The 15,351-nt window shown below is 37.3% G+C and overlaps 1 protein-coding gene across 2 annotated transcripts in view; it reads left to right on the forward strand.

Moving 5' to 3' along the window:
• Positions 1–13,667, forward strand: part of ATP6V1A (ATPase H+ transporting V1 subunit A) — a 52,913-nt gene extending 39,246 nt beyond the window's left edge. For both annotated transcript variants that reach the window (XM_029214790.1, XM_029214791.1), the window contains exons 7-15: positions 9–171; positions 698–806; positions 5,134–5,256; positions 5,350–5,464; positions 6,280–6,343; positions 7,821–8,024; positions 9,372–9,466; positions 11,458–11,629; positions 13,387–13,667. In XM_029214790.1, coding sequence (XP_029070623.1) covers positions 9–171; positions 698–806; positions 5,134–5,256; positions 5,350–5,464; positions 6,280–6,343; positions 7,821–8,024; positions 9,372–9,466; positions 11,458–11,629; positions 13,387–13,479 — 1,138 coding nt within the window. In that variant the 3' untranslated portion in view covers positions 13,480–13,667. The remainder of the gene's footprint in view (positions 1–8; positions 172–697; positions 807–5,133; positions 5,257–5,349; positions 5,465–6,279; positions 6,344–7,820; positions 8,025–9,371; positions 9,467–11,457; positions 11,630–13,386) is intronic.
• The last annotated feature ends 1,684 nt before the right edge of the window (positions 13,668–15,351 follow it).

Consider the following 15,351-nt stretch of genomic DNA (forward strand, 5'->3'; position numbering starts at 1 on the left):
TGGTATAGATGTGTACAGGGAGGAACTACTGCAATCCCTGGGGCTTTTGGCTGTGGAAAGACGGTGATATCGCAGTCTCTATCCAAGTATTCCAACAGTGATGTGATCATCTACGTAGGATGTGGTGAGAGAGGAAATGAGATGTCTGAAGTCCTCCGGGACTTCCCAGAGGTCTGTATTTGTAACGCTTCCAATACTAATCTAGAGAAAATACCACTAATCAACTTTAATTGGCAATTAATAAAGCTTTGTGTTGAATCTGGAGCAATGCTCTCATTTGTCAAGGATCTTTTAAGGAATTTTTCTAATTATATCTGTGATTCAGTTTGTATACTCAAGGAGACGAATTTGAATTTTTCAGTGAAACACTTGAAAGTTTCTTTTTGTGGTCTGGTGGTTTTCAGTTATTGGGAGAAAGATACAATAGGCAAAATATTTATAGGTGTGAATTTACATAGCCTTTATATGATCTACTAGGTTACTGTAGTAATATTCCTTTTTCCATAAAATAATGGGCTTCATTTATGAAATGGAAATACTGGCTGTTTTCTTTACCACACAGTGGGATAGAGGGAAGAGGTTGGAGTGATGGGAATATGGCTTTGGGAATACAGATTATAAGAGGGATTAAATATAAACAAGTTGTGAAAAGGGGACTGAATGTTCTAGGGATCACTAATAGATTGCTTGCCTCTAGCTCACGATGGAAGTTGATGGTAAGGTAGAGTCAATTATGAAGAGGACAGCGTTGGTAGCCAATACCTCTAATATGCCTGTTGCTGCTAGAGAAGCCTCTATTTATACTGGTGAGTATATGAATTGGAATAAAAGTGATTAACATATCTGTTCTTAAGTTTAAATCTAGCACCAAACTTTTTCTTTTCCAAAGAACTTTTCTTTCATTCTAAAGTACATACACACAACCATGTTCCTAGAATATTTTTTTTAATATTTCACATATTATTATATCTTGAGAATATGTCAATTTAAGACATTAATAGAGCTGCCACAATCTTTTTGATGACTTTAAAATGATGTATCTTCTACTACTGGTTTTCCTTTCTTCATTACATGTTTTACCATTGCTCTATCTCTGAATATATCTGTATCTCTATAACTTGAATTATCAGCTTTGAACTGTAATACTTTGAATATCAGTATGTTTATGTATTATCTTCCATCTTTGCTCCCACTTCCATCCAGCTTTTGGTGCTTTGATTTCTACATTTTCAGGATTTATAATGTTCGTATTCTGTTCTATAACCATAAATCCAGTATTTGTATTAGCCTTAGACCTAGTGAAATGGAGTCATGCCCACTGGCAGTCCCTTGACTACAGTTTTTCCATTTGTTTCATGGTTGGACAAAATTTGAATTCTTGTTTCTTTGTAAGTCTGGGTTTTTTCAGCTGCCTTTAAATTTTAACAGTTTGGCAGAGTATAAAATTTTTTGATCAGTATTTCTTGCCTAGAGAACTCTTATTTCAGCATTAAGTGCTGGGGAGAGATCTGACGCTGGCCTACTTTTTTTTCCTTTTATAGGTGATTTTTCTTTTTACCCAAAGGAATGTCTCTTTAACTTTGAAGTCTTCTTTTTTTTATTTACTTATTTTTTGGCTGCGTCAGACCTTCATTGTTGGGTCTTCGTTGCTGCGCACGGGCTTTCTCTAGTTGCCACAAGTGAGGGCTACTCTTCATTGCGTTGCACGGGCTTCTCATTGCAGTGTCTTCTCTTGTTTTGGAGCTTGGACTGTAGGTGCGCAGGCTTCAGTACTTGTGGCACACGGGTTCAGTAGTTGTGGCTCGCGGGCTCTAGAGCTCAGGTTCGGTAGTTCTGGCACACGTGCTTAGTTGCTCCGCGGCATGTGGGATCTTCCCGGACCAGGGCTCAAAACAGTGTCCCCTGCATTGGCAGGCGGATTCTTAACCACGGCGCCACCAGGGAAGTCCTAACCTTGAAGTCTTATAACTTTATTAGGATATATCCCAGTATTGATAGTTCTGATAATTTTTTCCTGAGACATAGTATACCTTTTCAATCTATGAATATGTCTTTTATTTTGGAAAATTTTTGAGAATGGTTTCTGAAACTTTTTCTTTTCCATTATGGTTATCTTCTTGAAGCTAAACATATAGCGTCTCCTTTAGCTGTTTCCATATGCATCATTTCCTCTCTAATTCTTTTTATTTAGCCTTTTATCCATTTTTTAACAGGGTAATCAACGTGTATTCTTTGTATTGCTTCCAGTGAAGTCTTTATGTTCTTCTAGCTCTTTGCTGAGTTCTGCTGGCTCATGAAACATCTTTTGTGATCTTACTGTATACTCCTTGAGATTTTTATTTTGTGGTAGGATGCAATATTAAGATTTTCTTTTATTAATTAATTGTGGTCACAGTTTTCATTTGTTTCTTGGCAGGTTCATTGTTGTACTCTGCTCTTCTGTCTCTCTTTTTCTTTTATTTTTGTTCCTGTGCTGATGTTTATTATTACTATTACTCATCTTTGCAGGAGATGGGAGGGAATGGTTGTTACTGTGGTCCAGGGTAGCAGGAATTCTTCCTGGTAATCTGTGAAGTTTGTTATAGCATAGAGTTGTGTAAGTTATTTTACTTTTTCTTTCCTGCCAACAAAAATCCGCAGCTACAAGGCCACTTACAATGAATTCTTTCTCTTCTACCCTGCCTCATTCACTTTTTACTTACTGAAAAAGAGTGCCTTCCTTTTTTTTGGGTCCCCATCTCTCTACTTCCCCTTGATGCCAAACTGGGTCCAAGGAACCCCTGCCACTAGCCCTGTACCCCTTTTACTGTGTTCCAGACAACGGATTCTTTGTTTTGCCCCTCAGGATGTACCTTCTGGTTTGCAAAAGCTTAATCTGAGATGTGCAGCCTCAGGTGAATTCTTGGTGTCTTTCCACCCCCTTGTTTGTTTTTTATCTCATTTAGTTGGCTTTCCTCATTATTTTGTTGTGAAGCTAAACATGGCCCCTAATTTTTGACTATGGAGTTTGTGTTTCTGTATTTCTTATTCTCCTTGTTTGGTGGTTACTCTTATGAGAAGAAGGAGAAAGTGACATACTCATCTGCTATTTTAGGACAAGTCTACCTACTTCTTTTAAATGGCTGCACAGTATCCCTTTGTATGGATATATCGTAATTTATTTAACCAGCATCCTTTTAGGGGGCACTCGGATTATTGATAATTTTTTTGCTCCCACAAACTTCACACCATAAAACATTCTTAAGCATGTTTTTTACACTGTGGCTTTGTATGTTTTATGCGCATGTTTCTTTGTATTTTTGTCAGGTAAGTTCTTAGAAGTAAAAGTGCTAAGAATACAACTGTTAATATAGATTTTAGTTTCTAATAGCTCTTCAAAAGGAATAACAGTGGACAAGAATTCTGCTTCTTCACATACTCACCAATGCTAATTTCTTCAATACTTTCTTATGATCATTATCATACAGAAAAGTTGAAAGAATATTACAGTGAATACCCAGGTACCCCACACCTAGATCTGATAATTAGCATTTTACCATCCCTGCTTTATTAGATGCCTATTCGGTCTGTATTTCTTACAGTGAGCTAGCATCTTTTCTGTGTGTATTCACCATTTGACAACTGCCTTCTGTCCATTTTTGTATTGGTAGTAGCTGTTTATCATATGGATTGGTAAAGCTCTTTGAAATCAGTCTTTCATCTGTTATGAGTTGCAGATATTGTCCTAGTTTGCTTATCTTTTGATTTTTGTCTGAGGGTTTTTTTTTTTTTTTCTTGTAGGCACTGATATCTTTAGGTCTATGAAAGTGGTCTATGAGACTTCTTTGAGGTTTAGTCATGTGTATCTGTCTCTTCTGTCAAGTCTTTTTAATAAATATATACACACAGGCATTAGTGAATGTTATCACAGAGACATAGCGTATTTGTATAAGAGAGGATCTGATTCTACCATCAGATTGAAATATGTGATAATTACTGTGTTTTTTAAGCCTTAATAATGATAAGTGGATTTCTTAAAGACTTTGTTCCTTGGATCATATTTTGGAAGCCTAAGTCAGTATTTTTTATTCTGAAGGATGTGATAAATAGTAAAGTTCTGAGTTTTCCAGCAACTATTTTGTTTTACTTATATAAGCATCTGTTTCTTTACTGGTAAAATAAGGGAATTAGGGCAGTAGATTTGCTGGAATCTACTGTTGCTTAAGATGTAGCAACAAATATACATTTCTAATACCTTAGAGTTGTATAGTACTTTGTACTTTGCAGAGGGCATTTATAGAAATCTTTTCATCTGGTATGTGTAGATAGATAGGGTGAGAGTTATTCCATTTTCACAGATTAGGAAACCACCCTGGGAAATGAAGTTATTTTGCTAAAATTAATGACAGAATAGGAAGTAGAACCCAGGACATCTTTCTGTATATTAGCTTCTTCTAAGTGGTTTACTGTATGTGATTTTACAGGAGAGGACCCAATCTGCATAGCAGAATGATCTGGATAATTAAGATTATTACTCGCGTTAATAACATTTGTTACTTTTGAAAAATAATCAAACAAGCTAATTAGTTGAGGATTTTTTTTTTTTTTTTTTTTTTTTTTAGTTGAGGATTTTTTGATGCCTATGTCTAATTATCTCAACAATGAATGGGAGGAAAGTCTTTTCCTACTTTTAAAAATGTATACTAGGCTATGATAAACCCAAACATATAATTGCTCAATATAATAGACATTTATTTCAGATGATCCGGGCAATCTTCATTATTCTGTCGTTTTTGGGCTGGGACGCAGGCTGAAAAGAGCTCTTTCATTTCGACACATATCTTGCATGGATCCTGGGAGTTCTCGCCCTCTCAGTAAACCAGAAGGAAGAAGTAGCATGGAAGGATGTGTGGCTTGCCTGGTGGTGGAACACATGACTCTTACATTCCATTAGATAGGGGTCAGTTACTTGCCACATCTAAATGCAGAGGAGGCTAGACAATATAATTCAGCTGTGTGCCCAAAAGAAGCAGCACAGATTATGGTGAACAGCTAGCAGTCTTAGGAACTTATTGCTTTAAATTTTTCTTAAGGGTGAAAAAGTCAGGATGATACTTTATAGGATTATAACTTGTAATATTCTTCCCAATTTAGGAATTACACTGTCAGAATATTTCCGTGACATGGGCTATCACGTCAGTATGATGGCTGACTCTACCTCCAGATGGGCTGAGGCTCTTAGAGAAATCTCTGGTCGCTTAGCTGAAATGCCTGCAGGTAAGTCTCTGTATTGCTTATTATATAAGCAAGACTTTTAGGATTTGGGGACTGGCTTATAACCGCTCCTTAAAATTTCTTTTCATTTTTCAGATAGTGGATATCCTGCATATCTTGGTGCCCGCCTGGCCTCATTCTATGAGCGAGCTGGCAGAGTGAAATGTCTTGGAAATCCTGAGAGAGAAGGGAGTGTCAGCATTGTAGGAGCGTAGGTATCAAAACTGTACTTTTCATAAGAAAAAAGGTTATTTATTTTAAAGAGACAATATTTAGCCCCCCTGAGAGCAGTGATTTTTTTATTTTTTTTTGTGGTACGCGGACCTCTCACTGTTGTGGCCTCTCCCGTTGCGGAGCACAGGCTCCAGACACGCAGGCTCAGCGGCCATGGCTCACGGGCCCAGCCGCTCCGTGGCATGTGGGATCTTCCCGGACTGGGGCACGAACCCACGCCCCCTGCATCAGCAGGCGGACTCCCAACCACTGTGCCACCAGGGAAGCCCGAGAGCAGTGATTCTTAACCAAGGTTGCACTTGAGTCATCCAAGGAGCTCTTTAAAATGCACATGTTTAGGTCATCTCTACATGTTATGGTTCTATAGATTTGACTTGACTGAGTTATTATATTCAAGTCACAATATCATAGAAATAATTTAGAAAATTATAGACATGTTAAGGTAAGACTGTATCATGATAAAAACAATGTGAAGATTCACGATCCCCACATAAAGCCATACTTTGTTCTCAGACCTTTTCCTTCCTTCCTGTTTCATCTGTTTGATTAGAATAGTGAAACAGATTATAATTAAATCTGTCTCATTTCTCAAACTAGAAGGTGTTTAATAGTTGTCATTCTTAATTTTCAACTTAGTACTGGTTTTTATTTAAGATTTTTGTATAACATTTTCTTTCCGAAGGTCATATTTCTAAAGTTATTTACATTAAAATGGACTTGCAAAAAATTGCTTTTATATACAAGTTATTTTCCATAAGCATTTCTAATGACTTTTTCTTCTTTTAAATTTAGAGTTTCTCCACCTGGTGGTGATTTTTCTGATCCAGTTACATCTGCTACTCTTGGTATTGTTCAGGTATATCTTTCCCTCGTGTAGTCAGCTTCTGAGCTCCACCCCACCCCAGGCTGTCCTCATGTTATCCACATCACTGTGAAGTATTTCATTTGGTCACTGAAGAGTAGGCAGCGGTAAAGTCTGTTTTAGCAACATTCTTACTACTGAAAGTCTTCAGTGCTGTCTGTTCTTTCTTAGCTCTTTATCTAGAGTTTATAATAGATTTAATATTCTGTAAGTGGAAAATACATCCGGGTAGCAAAGTTTTATTCGTGTTAAAGTAATACTACACTTTGAGTTAGAGTAACCCTAGGAGTAGAAACAAATGGGCCCAAAAAAGATATAATGGCAAAAACCCCATAGAAGTTTCTCCTCGTGGTATGGTCCAAGGCAGGTAACCCTATTAGAGGGCAGCTCTTTTCCATTCCACAGTAATCCAGAACCAGCGCTTCTTCCACCTTGGGCTCCACCTAGCCTGGTAGTTGTCTGCATCTGGCTGGCACAGGGGGACTGTGTAGAAGGCACACCTACTTTGGGCTTAGGCCTGGTCACTCCACTCATTCTGTTAGCCACACGCAGATGAAAGCAAAACTTGGAAAGCGTAGTTTCTGCCTAGGCAGCTTCCCAGTGACAAGGGCATGAATTCTAGTGGATAGCCAGCCAACTTGGCCATTAAAAGTAAGCCTGGGGGGGGTGGGGGCGGGGATGAACTGGAAAATTGGGATTGACATGTATACACTAATATGTATAAAATAGATAACCAATAAGAACCTGCTGTATAAAAAATAAATAAATAAAAAATTTTTAAAAAGTAAGCCTAAATGAAAGATGTATATAAATCAGAGCTATAATTTTTTTAATGTTGATACATTTATAAGCATATGTATTATTCATATGGGAAAAATAGAATATTTGCCTATATTTCTGTCAGTTTCAGATAAAAGGAAGTGGTAGAGGCTAAATTCACAACTTTCAAGATGTTTAACCTTTGCTGAAATTTTGAATTTTTAATTGCAGGGAAATGGGGAGCAAAGTTAGGAATGCATAAAATACATATATATGTTTGGCCTCAGAAAAATGACTGTCACATCTTTTAGGATTGGCCCTTAATGATAGGGAACTGAATTTATTCAGAACATTTAGAGGTTTTCATTAAAGTGAAGTATCTATCTTAATAAGCATTTTCTGGTTCATCTGTTTATATTGCACTGTCATAATCTTCAAAGGAGTCAGTGTTTTTGCTATCAGATTTGACATACTATTAAGGAAATTTTGATTTGTAGATATTACCCATACTGAAACTAAAAGAAATACATTTTCCTATTTGCAGTTTTGTTCTATTTCATGTATACTTGTTATATACTAAAAAGATAAATAATTTGACCAGAAAAGTATAGAATTGCATATTTAGGACAAACAAATACATTTCAATACTTCAAAAAAAATTGTATTTAAGAAAAATTTTTATGTTTTGTTTTTGCTTTTGTCTTTAAATCAGGTATTCTGGGGCTTAGATAAGAAACTAGCTCAACGGAAGCATTTCCCGTCTGTCAACTGGCTGATCAGCTACAGCAAGTACATGCGTGCCTTGGATGAGTACTATGACAAACACTTCACAGAGTTTGTTCCTCTGAGGACCAAAGCTAAGGAGATTCTGCAGGAAGAAGAAGACTTGGCAGAAATTGTACAGCTTGTGGGAAAGGTAGGTTGTAAAATCTTGTGGAAGACAGGTCTGTGAGTTGCACTGAAGCTTTTTAAGGACAAACAGAACCTTGGATATGTGGATTCTTGCTGGGAGAATTAGTATTTATTAAATATTTTTTAAGCTAATAGGATTTTAGATTATTCCTTTATCCAGCAGATATTTGAGGGACCTGCTTGTGTTATGGAAAGTAGAAAGATGATTGGTGTTTAGATTATTATTGAATAACAAACCACTCCGACATATAGTGGCTTAAGTAGTGTTTTCTTGCTCATGGTTTTTGGGTTTAGTGGACTCAGATGGGAAGCCTTGCTTGGGTCCCCTCATACAGTTTTTGCAGTCATATGGTGGCTGAGACCATAGTCATTTGAAAGTTTCTTCCCTCACATGTCTGGTGCCTGGGCTAGGATGACTGGAATAGCTAAGGGTTGGCTGGGCATTTCTCTCTATGTGGTGTTTCAAAAAAAATCAGCCTATTTGTGTACCCATGTTCATAGAAACATCTAAGCACTAAAAGGTGGGAGCAACCCAGATGTCCTTTGCAACACACTCACATGTGCACGCGCACACACATGCACACACAATGGAATTAATATTCCATTTCAGCCTTGAGAAGGAAGGGAAATTCAAACACATGTTGCAACGTGGATGAACCTTGAGGGGACATTATGTTAGGTGAAATAAACGAGCCACAAAAAGACAAATACTTATATGTAACGTATCTGAAGTAGTCAAATTCATAGAAGTAGAAAGTAGAGTAGTGGTTAACTGGGACCGGGAGGGCGGAAGGGGAGTTGTTGTTTAATAGGTATAGAGTTTCAAATTTGTAAGATGAAAAGTTATGGAAATCTGTTTCACAACAATGTGAACATACTTAACCTACTGAACTACACTTAAAAATGGTTACGATAGTAAATTTATGTTATATGTTTTCACAACAAAATCCAAAAAAGAACATCAATCAGGAAGCAGTTATGAAGTGAATTTATTATTTTTTTTAATTTTTTTTTTAATTTTTATTTTTTTTGCGGTACGCGGGCCTCTCACTGTTGTGGCCTCTCCCGTTGCGGAGCACAGGCTCCGGACGCTCAGGCTCAGCGGCCATGGCTCACGGGCCCAGCTGCTCCGCGGCATGTGGGATCTTCCCCGACCAGGGCACGAACCCGTGTCCCCTGCATCGGCAGGCAGACTCTCAACCACTGCGCCACCGGGGAAGCCCCTGAAGTGAATTTATTAATGATAGGTGATCGTGTGTTGACTATGTGGTTTCTGCATGCTAACTGGTTAGAACTATTGGTCCCACGTTGTGGCAGTAAATTTCTAAAAATGTATTTTTTCCTCTTCTAGGCTTCACTAGCAGAAACAGATAAAATCACTCTGGAGGTAGCAAAACTTATCAAAGATGATTTCCTTCAACAAAATGGATATACTCCTTATGACAGGTAATCTAGCCTGATTTTCTTTTTTTAATTTGAGGATATTCTATCAAGTGTTGAAGAAGGAGCTGCCTACACATTAAAACCCTCCCCTCGGGGCTTCCCTGGTGGCGCAGTGGTTGAGAGTCCACCTGCTGATGCAGGGGACACAGGCTCATGCCCCAGTCCGGGAAGATCCCACATGCCGCGGAGCGGCTGGGCCCGTGAGCCATGGCCGCTGAGCCTGCACGTCCGGAGCCTGTGCTCCGCAACGGGAGAGGCCACAACAGTGAGAGGCCCGCATACCGCAAAAAAAACACAAAAAATAAAACAAAACCCTCGCCACCTTTTTTTTTCTCATACAGACACACTCTGACTCCGTGTATAGGTTTATTTTATATTTCCATAGCAGACATCTAGTGATCCAGTATGTTCCCTTATCTTGAGTTGGCTCATTTTTCCAGTTATGACAGTGTTTTCACTCATTATCCAGCCATCTTTAATTAGATTAAATTGTGGCTTAGTGTACAGAGCCTGGGGATCATTGCCTCTTTCAGAAGCTTTTCTCACTACCTGTTACCACAGCCTGTGCCTCTTCTACTCTTTTCCTAAATAATATACTTTCGTGCCTCATTTCCCAAGAGTTCTATTCTTTTTATATTTATTTATTTATTTATTTATGGCTGCGTTGGGTCGTTGTTGCTGCGCGCAGTCTTCCTCTAGTTGTAGAGAGCGGGGGCTACTCTTTGTTGCAGAGCACGGGCTTCTCATTTTGGTGGCTTCTCTTATTGCAGAGCACAGGCTCTAGGCATGCGGACTTCACCATTGTGGCACGTGGGCTCAGTAGTTGTGGCTCGTGGGCTCTAGAGTGCAGGCTCAGTAGTTGCGGTGCACGGGCTTAGTTGCTCCGCGGCATGTGGGGTTTTCCTGGACGAGGACTCGAACTCATGTCCCCTGCATTGGCAGGTAGATTCTTAACCACTGCGCCACCAGGGAAGCCCAAGAGTCGTATTCTTTTTCTTTCTACTGAAGTCCCTGTCGGACATCTCACCAGTCCCTGCTACTCCTGCCCAGTGCTTGTTTTTCATTATTGTCTCTGCTACTTCCATGGCTTATTTAAAAGTTCCCATTTCTTTTAAACTTTGATAATTTGAACCCTTTTTCATCATAGGCTAGTTTTTCTCCCTCAATCATATTTGGCCCTGTATAAGACTAAAGTGGAAACTGAACACATAGGAAGACTACCAGAATGTAAGACAAGCAGAAAATATGACAGTATAATCAGTAAGGCTCAAAAAAAACCTATCAGGAACTTAAGAAGCTCTAGGAAGCATCCACACAAAGATATCTCCACAAAGGGAAAATTATTTGAAGAGAGTGTAATGGAGAGTGTGCATGAAATTGTGTATGCAAGTAAGTTTAAATGCGTTGGAAATTTGATTAGAATGCATGTGATGCAAGTTGAATATTAACTTCTGTGTCTTCATTATTAAAAGATATGGGTAAATGAAAGTGGACACATTAATGGAGAAAGGAAATGCTTATTAACTTTAGGAAATTGCAGTTCCCTGCTTTCCTATTATTTATTAAACCTTCACCGACTGTCACAAGGGAGTCTTTACAACTCAGTTATTTTACCATTTGGGTAACTGCTTTAACTGCACTGTACAAACACAAACCCTCAGAGGTCATTAGATTGTGGCAGTACTGTTTCATTGTTCTTCCTGTTTGATTGTGTTAACAAAAATTAACGTCACTCTTTAAATAAAAGAATACATAGCTCCATCTCTCCATCCACCCCCTATTCCTGAGACATCTCTGTCCAAAAACTCTGGTTAAGTATTATTGATCTTTTCCACTATTCTTTTTTCATTCCTTATGTATCATGCAATAAATGTAAGTAGTGTGCATATCTAAATAAAGAAGTTAATGCTCTGGTATTTTACAGATGAAGTAAAAACTATGAACTTGCTTTGGATTTTGTTTTTGTTTATTATTTTGACTTCCATTTATCCTAGGTTCTGCCCATTCTACAAGACAGTAGGGATACTGTCCAACATGATTGCATTTTATGATATGGCCCGCAGAGCTGTTGAAACCACTGCCCAGAGTGACAATAAAATCACATGGTCCATTATCCGTGAGCACATGGGGGAGATCCTCTATAAGCTTTCCTCCATGAAATTCAAGGTATATTTGTTTCTACCATAAACTTCTTTTAGTAGTTTCTTTTTGATTTTTTAAAATATCTGGGTCCCAAACCTGGTGTGTGAAACTGGCATTTATCATTTTCATACATGCTCGGGTTATGTAAAACCAGAAGAGACCTCAAAGCTATGTTCAAATAGGAATTCACATGATAAAGACTATAGTATGTCACGTCTAAAATAAACGCCGACGTGTTTTCCCTTTTGTCTTAACTGCCAGGCAATTTAGAGCTAAAATCATTGCTAAGCAGCAGCTACCTTACCTCAAGTGCCTGTTAATATCTAATCCCGATGCTCCTCTGAAACGATTTCTGCTGCTTACTTCAAGTATCCTATTACACATCATTTTTACTTTTAAGTAGACTCTCATTCTTTGGGAAGTACACAAGACATAAATAGATAATTAAGTGAAATTATCTGTAGAAACTCAAATGTGTAAGATTGTTTTTAAAACACTTGATCAGTTGAGTTGTATTTAATTATTTCTAAGTCATGACATCCAAGTATATTTACTAATCTCCTACTGAGAAATTAAGAGTGATTCTCTGAATGTGTATGTTATGTATATAGTGTTTGCATTATAGATTGGAAGTAAATTTGTATAGACACTCACTGTATCAAGGATTTTAAAATATTCACACCCTTTGAGTCCTGTCTTTCCATTTCAAAACATATAACCCAAGGAAAAAATTAGAGATTTTGATATGGATGTATGTAAAAGATTGTATATTAAACTTTTAAATGTCATCCAAAAGTGAACGGAACCATTGTGGCATGTACATTACAGCAAAAATATTATAAAGGCATTAACATCTTTTTTTCAAAGAATATCCAAAGACACAGGGAAACGCTTATGGTATAATTAGTGAAAAAAGTTGGTTGCAAAGAAATTCCATATGTAATTTGATCCAAATTTTATTTTTTAAAATTATACATTCATAGGAAGATGATAAAAAAATATATGCAATAATATAATAGTGATGACTTCTGGTAGTATAACTAAAGGTGCTCTCTTTTTTCTGTTTACAGGTATATTGTATCAAATTAACATTTCAGTTGTTCTTTAATATCATTAAGTATTTTTCTATAGCACTATTTTGTGGCTGGAGAATAATATTTTCCTATTCTTAGGGATTTAGGAAATTTCCAGTTGTTGGTATGGACAACTTTGTTCATGTAGTTGGTTTTGTGTATTTTCCTAGTATATGTTCTCAGAAGTGGAATGATTGGGTCAGAGGGCTTAAACACTTTAAGGTTTCTTTCATATATTTTACTCAATTAAGTTGCTTTCCATACAGATTTTAAATGGGGCGCATTTTGAGATTATTTTAGAAATTTTACTCCCCCCGTCCCAAGGTGATACTACCAGACCTTGAATAGTAAATTCTGTTTTGATTAAATTCCGACTATCATATACACAGAGAGGAATGCATCTAATACACATTGCTGCATAATTCCCTAATAGTTTGCATATCGTTGAGGGTAAATCCATTGGTTGTTGAATACAGTTAGCAAGCAAGACACAAAATGGAAATTTTGTCTTCTGTTTGGTTGGATGACTACTTTATACATTTCTACCCTTAAAGGAAAAAAGAAAAATAAGGTTAATTCTGCCTCCTGCCTGTGTTTTACCAGTGCACCTCAGCCTAGTACTCAAATATAGTAAATATAAATAACTCACTATGTGTTCTGAAAATTATTTTCCAAAGGTAAATTGAATTCTGTCATGTCTTCTTTCAGGATCCAGTGAAAGATGGTGAGGCAAAGATCAAGGCCGACTATGCACAACTTCTTGAGGATATGCAGAATGCATTCCGTAGCCTTGAAGATTAGAACTGTGATTTCTTTCCTCCTTTTCCTCAGCAAGCTCTCATATGTGTATATTTTCCTAAATTTCTCATCTCAAACCCTTTGCTTCTTTATTGTGCAGCTTTGAGACTAGTGCCTATGTGTGTTATCATTTGTTTCCCTGTTTATTTGGTAGGTCTTATATAAAACAAACATTCCTTTGTTCCAGTGTTTGAAGGGCCTCCCTGATCCTTTCTCCAAAGTGGTGAATGTAGTAAATAGGATATACAATGGCTACACTACTGTAAACGTGTATGTAGGGTGACGTCTCTCCTTGTCCTAGGTTTGCCCTTTCCTCATCGCCATTAAATTGTAAACAGGACTACCGCGTGTACTCTCTTTGCAATGGATCTGGAATGGAAGGCCAGACTTCTATACATTTTGTCAGGTTCATTGTGAAATGACTCAACATCTGTGTGGTAAAGTTGTTGGCAGCTTAGCATTTTGCTAAGTAACCTGCTTTGTAGGAAATAATTACTTTTTTAAAACGTGAATAATTAATGTTTCTATTATGTGTTGCTTTCCCCCAGTATAAATCAAGAATGTTTGTGGGAAACTGTTGAGAACTGTACTGTTTTTAAAGCAGGCATTTGTGGGACTCAGCACAATAGATGAATCAGTGCCCTCTAAAAAAGTGAAAAAGGAGCCAGGTGATCAAACTTAGATTAACATCATCTTGTTAAAGCCTATTTTACTTCACTAGGAAAAATTCGGTATCAAGGACTATTATACTACATTGCTAGCAAATTCTTTTTAAAATTACGTTTAAAACAATCACCGAGAACTTGATCCACATCACACCCTCTTTTTTTTCCTCAAACATCGTAGAACCCTAAGCTTCTAAGAATCATGTGGCAATGTGATAGGCAGTAAAATGCCACAGAGAAGATATTTAGTAGTGGTTAAAGGCTGTTTGCACCTTTAAGGACCAGCTGGGCTTTAGTGATTCTTGGGGCCAGAGTGGCACTATGTTTTTACAAGATAATGACATGTTTCACATGTTTGTTTGTTTGCTAATTGAATTTCTGAACAACCAGCTTCCTGATTGTAAAAAATATTATTCTTTCACATGGTTTTTGATTCACTGGCTCAAAAGATTTCTCAGAATACCTGTAGCTGTAGCAGCATAACAGTTTCCATTCTGTTTCATAGGGATGAAGTTAATTCTTATATCTGCTGATAACAGAATCTGGGTCATGTGAAAAAAAGATCATTTCTTCCTATCTTTTAAGTATATGTTTTAAAATAAAAGTTTCTGTGTTTGTATGATAAGGCACATTAGGTAATATATTTCTTTTGGTCTGTTAAGGAAAGATGCAGTTAGAGAATTCAGCTATGTTTGTTTAAATCCTTGCAGATTACATGTTCTTACAGTGGCCTGCTGTTCAGAATAAGTATTCTGCCATGTATCTTTTTTTAACCTTTCAGAATATTGAAAGATAAAAATTGTGCAGTGATTTGTTGAGACGTGGATGTAATGGTGCTGCTGAATCAGTTTGCTTTCCAATGTGGCCTCCTACCCAGAGGCCCTAAGACCAGTGGAAATTAAAAGAATTTCAAAAACTTTCAATTCCTACCTTAAACCTACCAGCAAACTAGGATTGTGTTAGTAATGAATGATATGACGAAGAAAGTTTGACCAAGTTTCTTTTGTGTTTTTCTGAATTTGCAATGTACATTCTTACTCCTTTTTAAGAATGTTGATGTATGGGTGTGAACATGCTAGAGAAACTTTGCTCAGAGCCTCACTGTAAGTGTCCCTTCACCCATATGTTATAGAATTTCACATTGGTCACTGATCATATTTCTTTAATAAGAATGTGTTAAAGTTAACAACAGTCTTTTAAAAAGATGATG

The sequence above is a fragment of the Monodon monoceros genome, unplaced genomic scaffold (assembly GCF_005190385.1).
Source record: "Monodon monoceros isolate NGI ecotype Baffin Bay Population unplaced genomic scaffold, NGI_Narwhal_1 Super_Scaffold_11, whole genome shotgun sequence".
In the NCBI taxonomy this organism is placed as follows: domain Eukaryota; kingdom Metazoa; phylum Chordata; class Mammalia; order Artiodactyla; family Monodontidae; genus Monodon; species Monodon monoceros.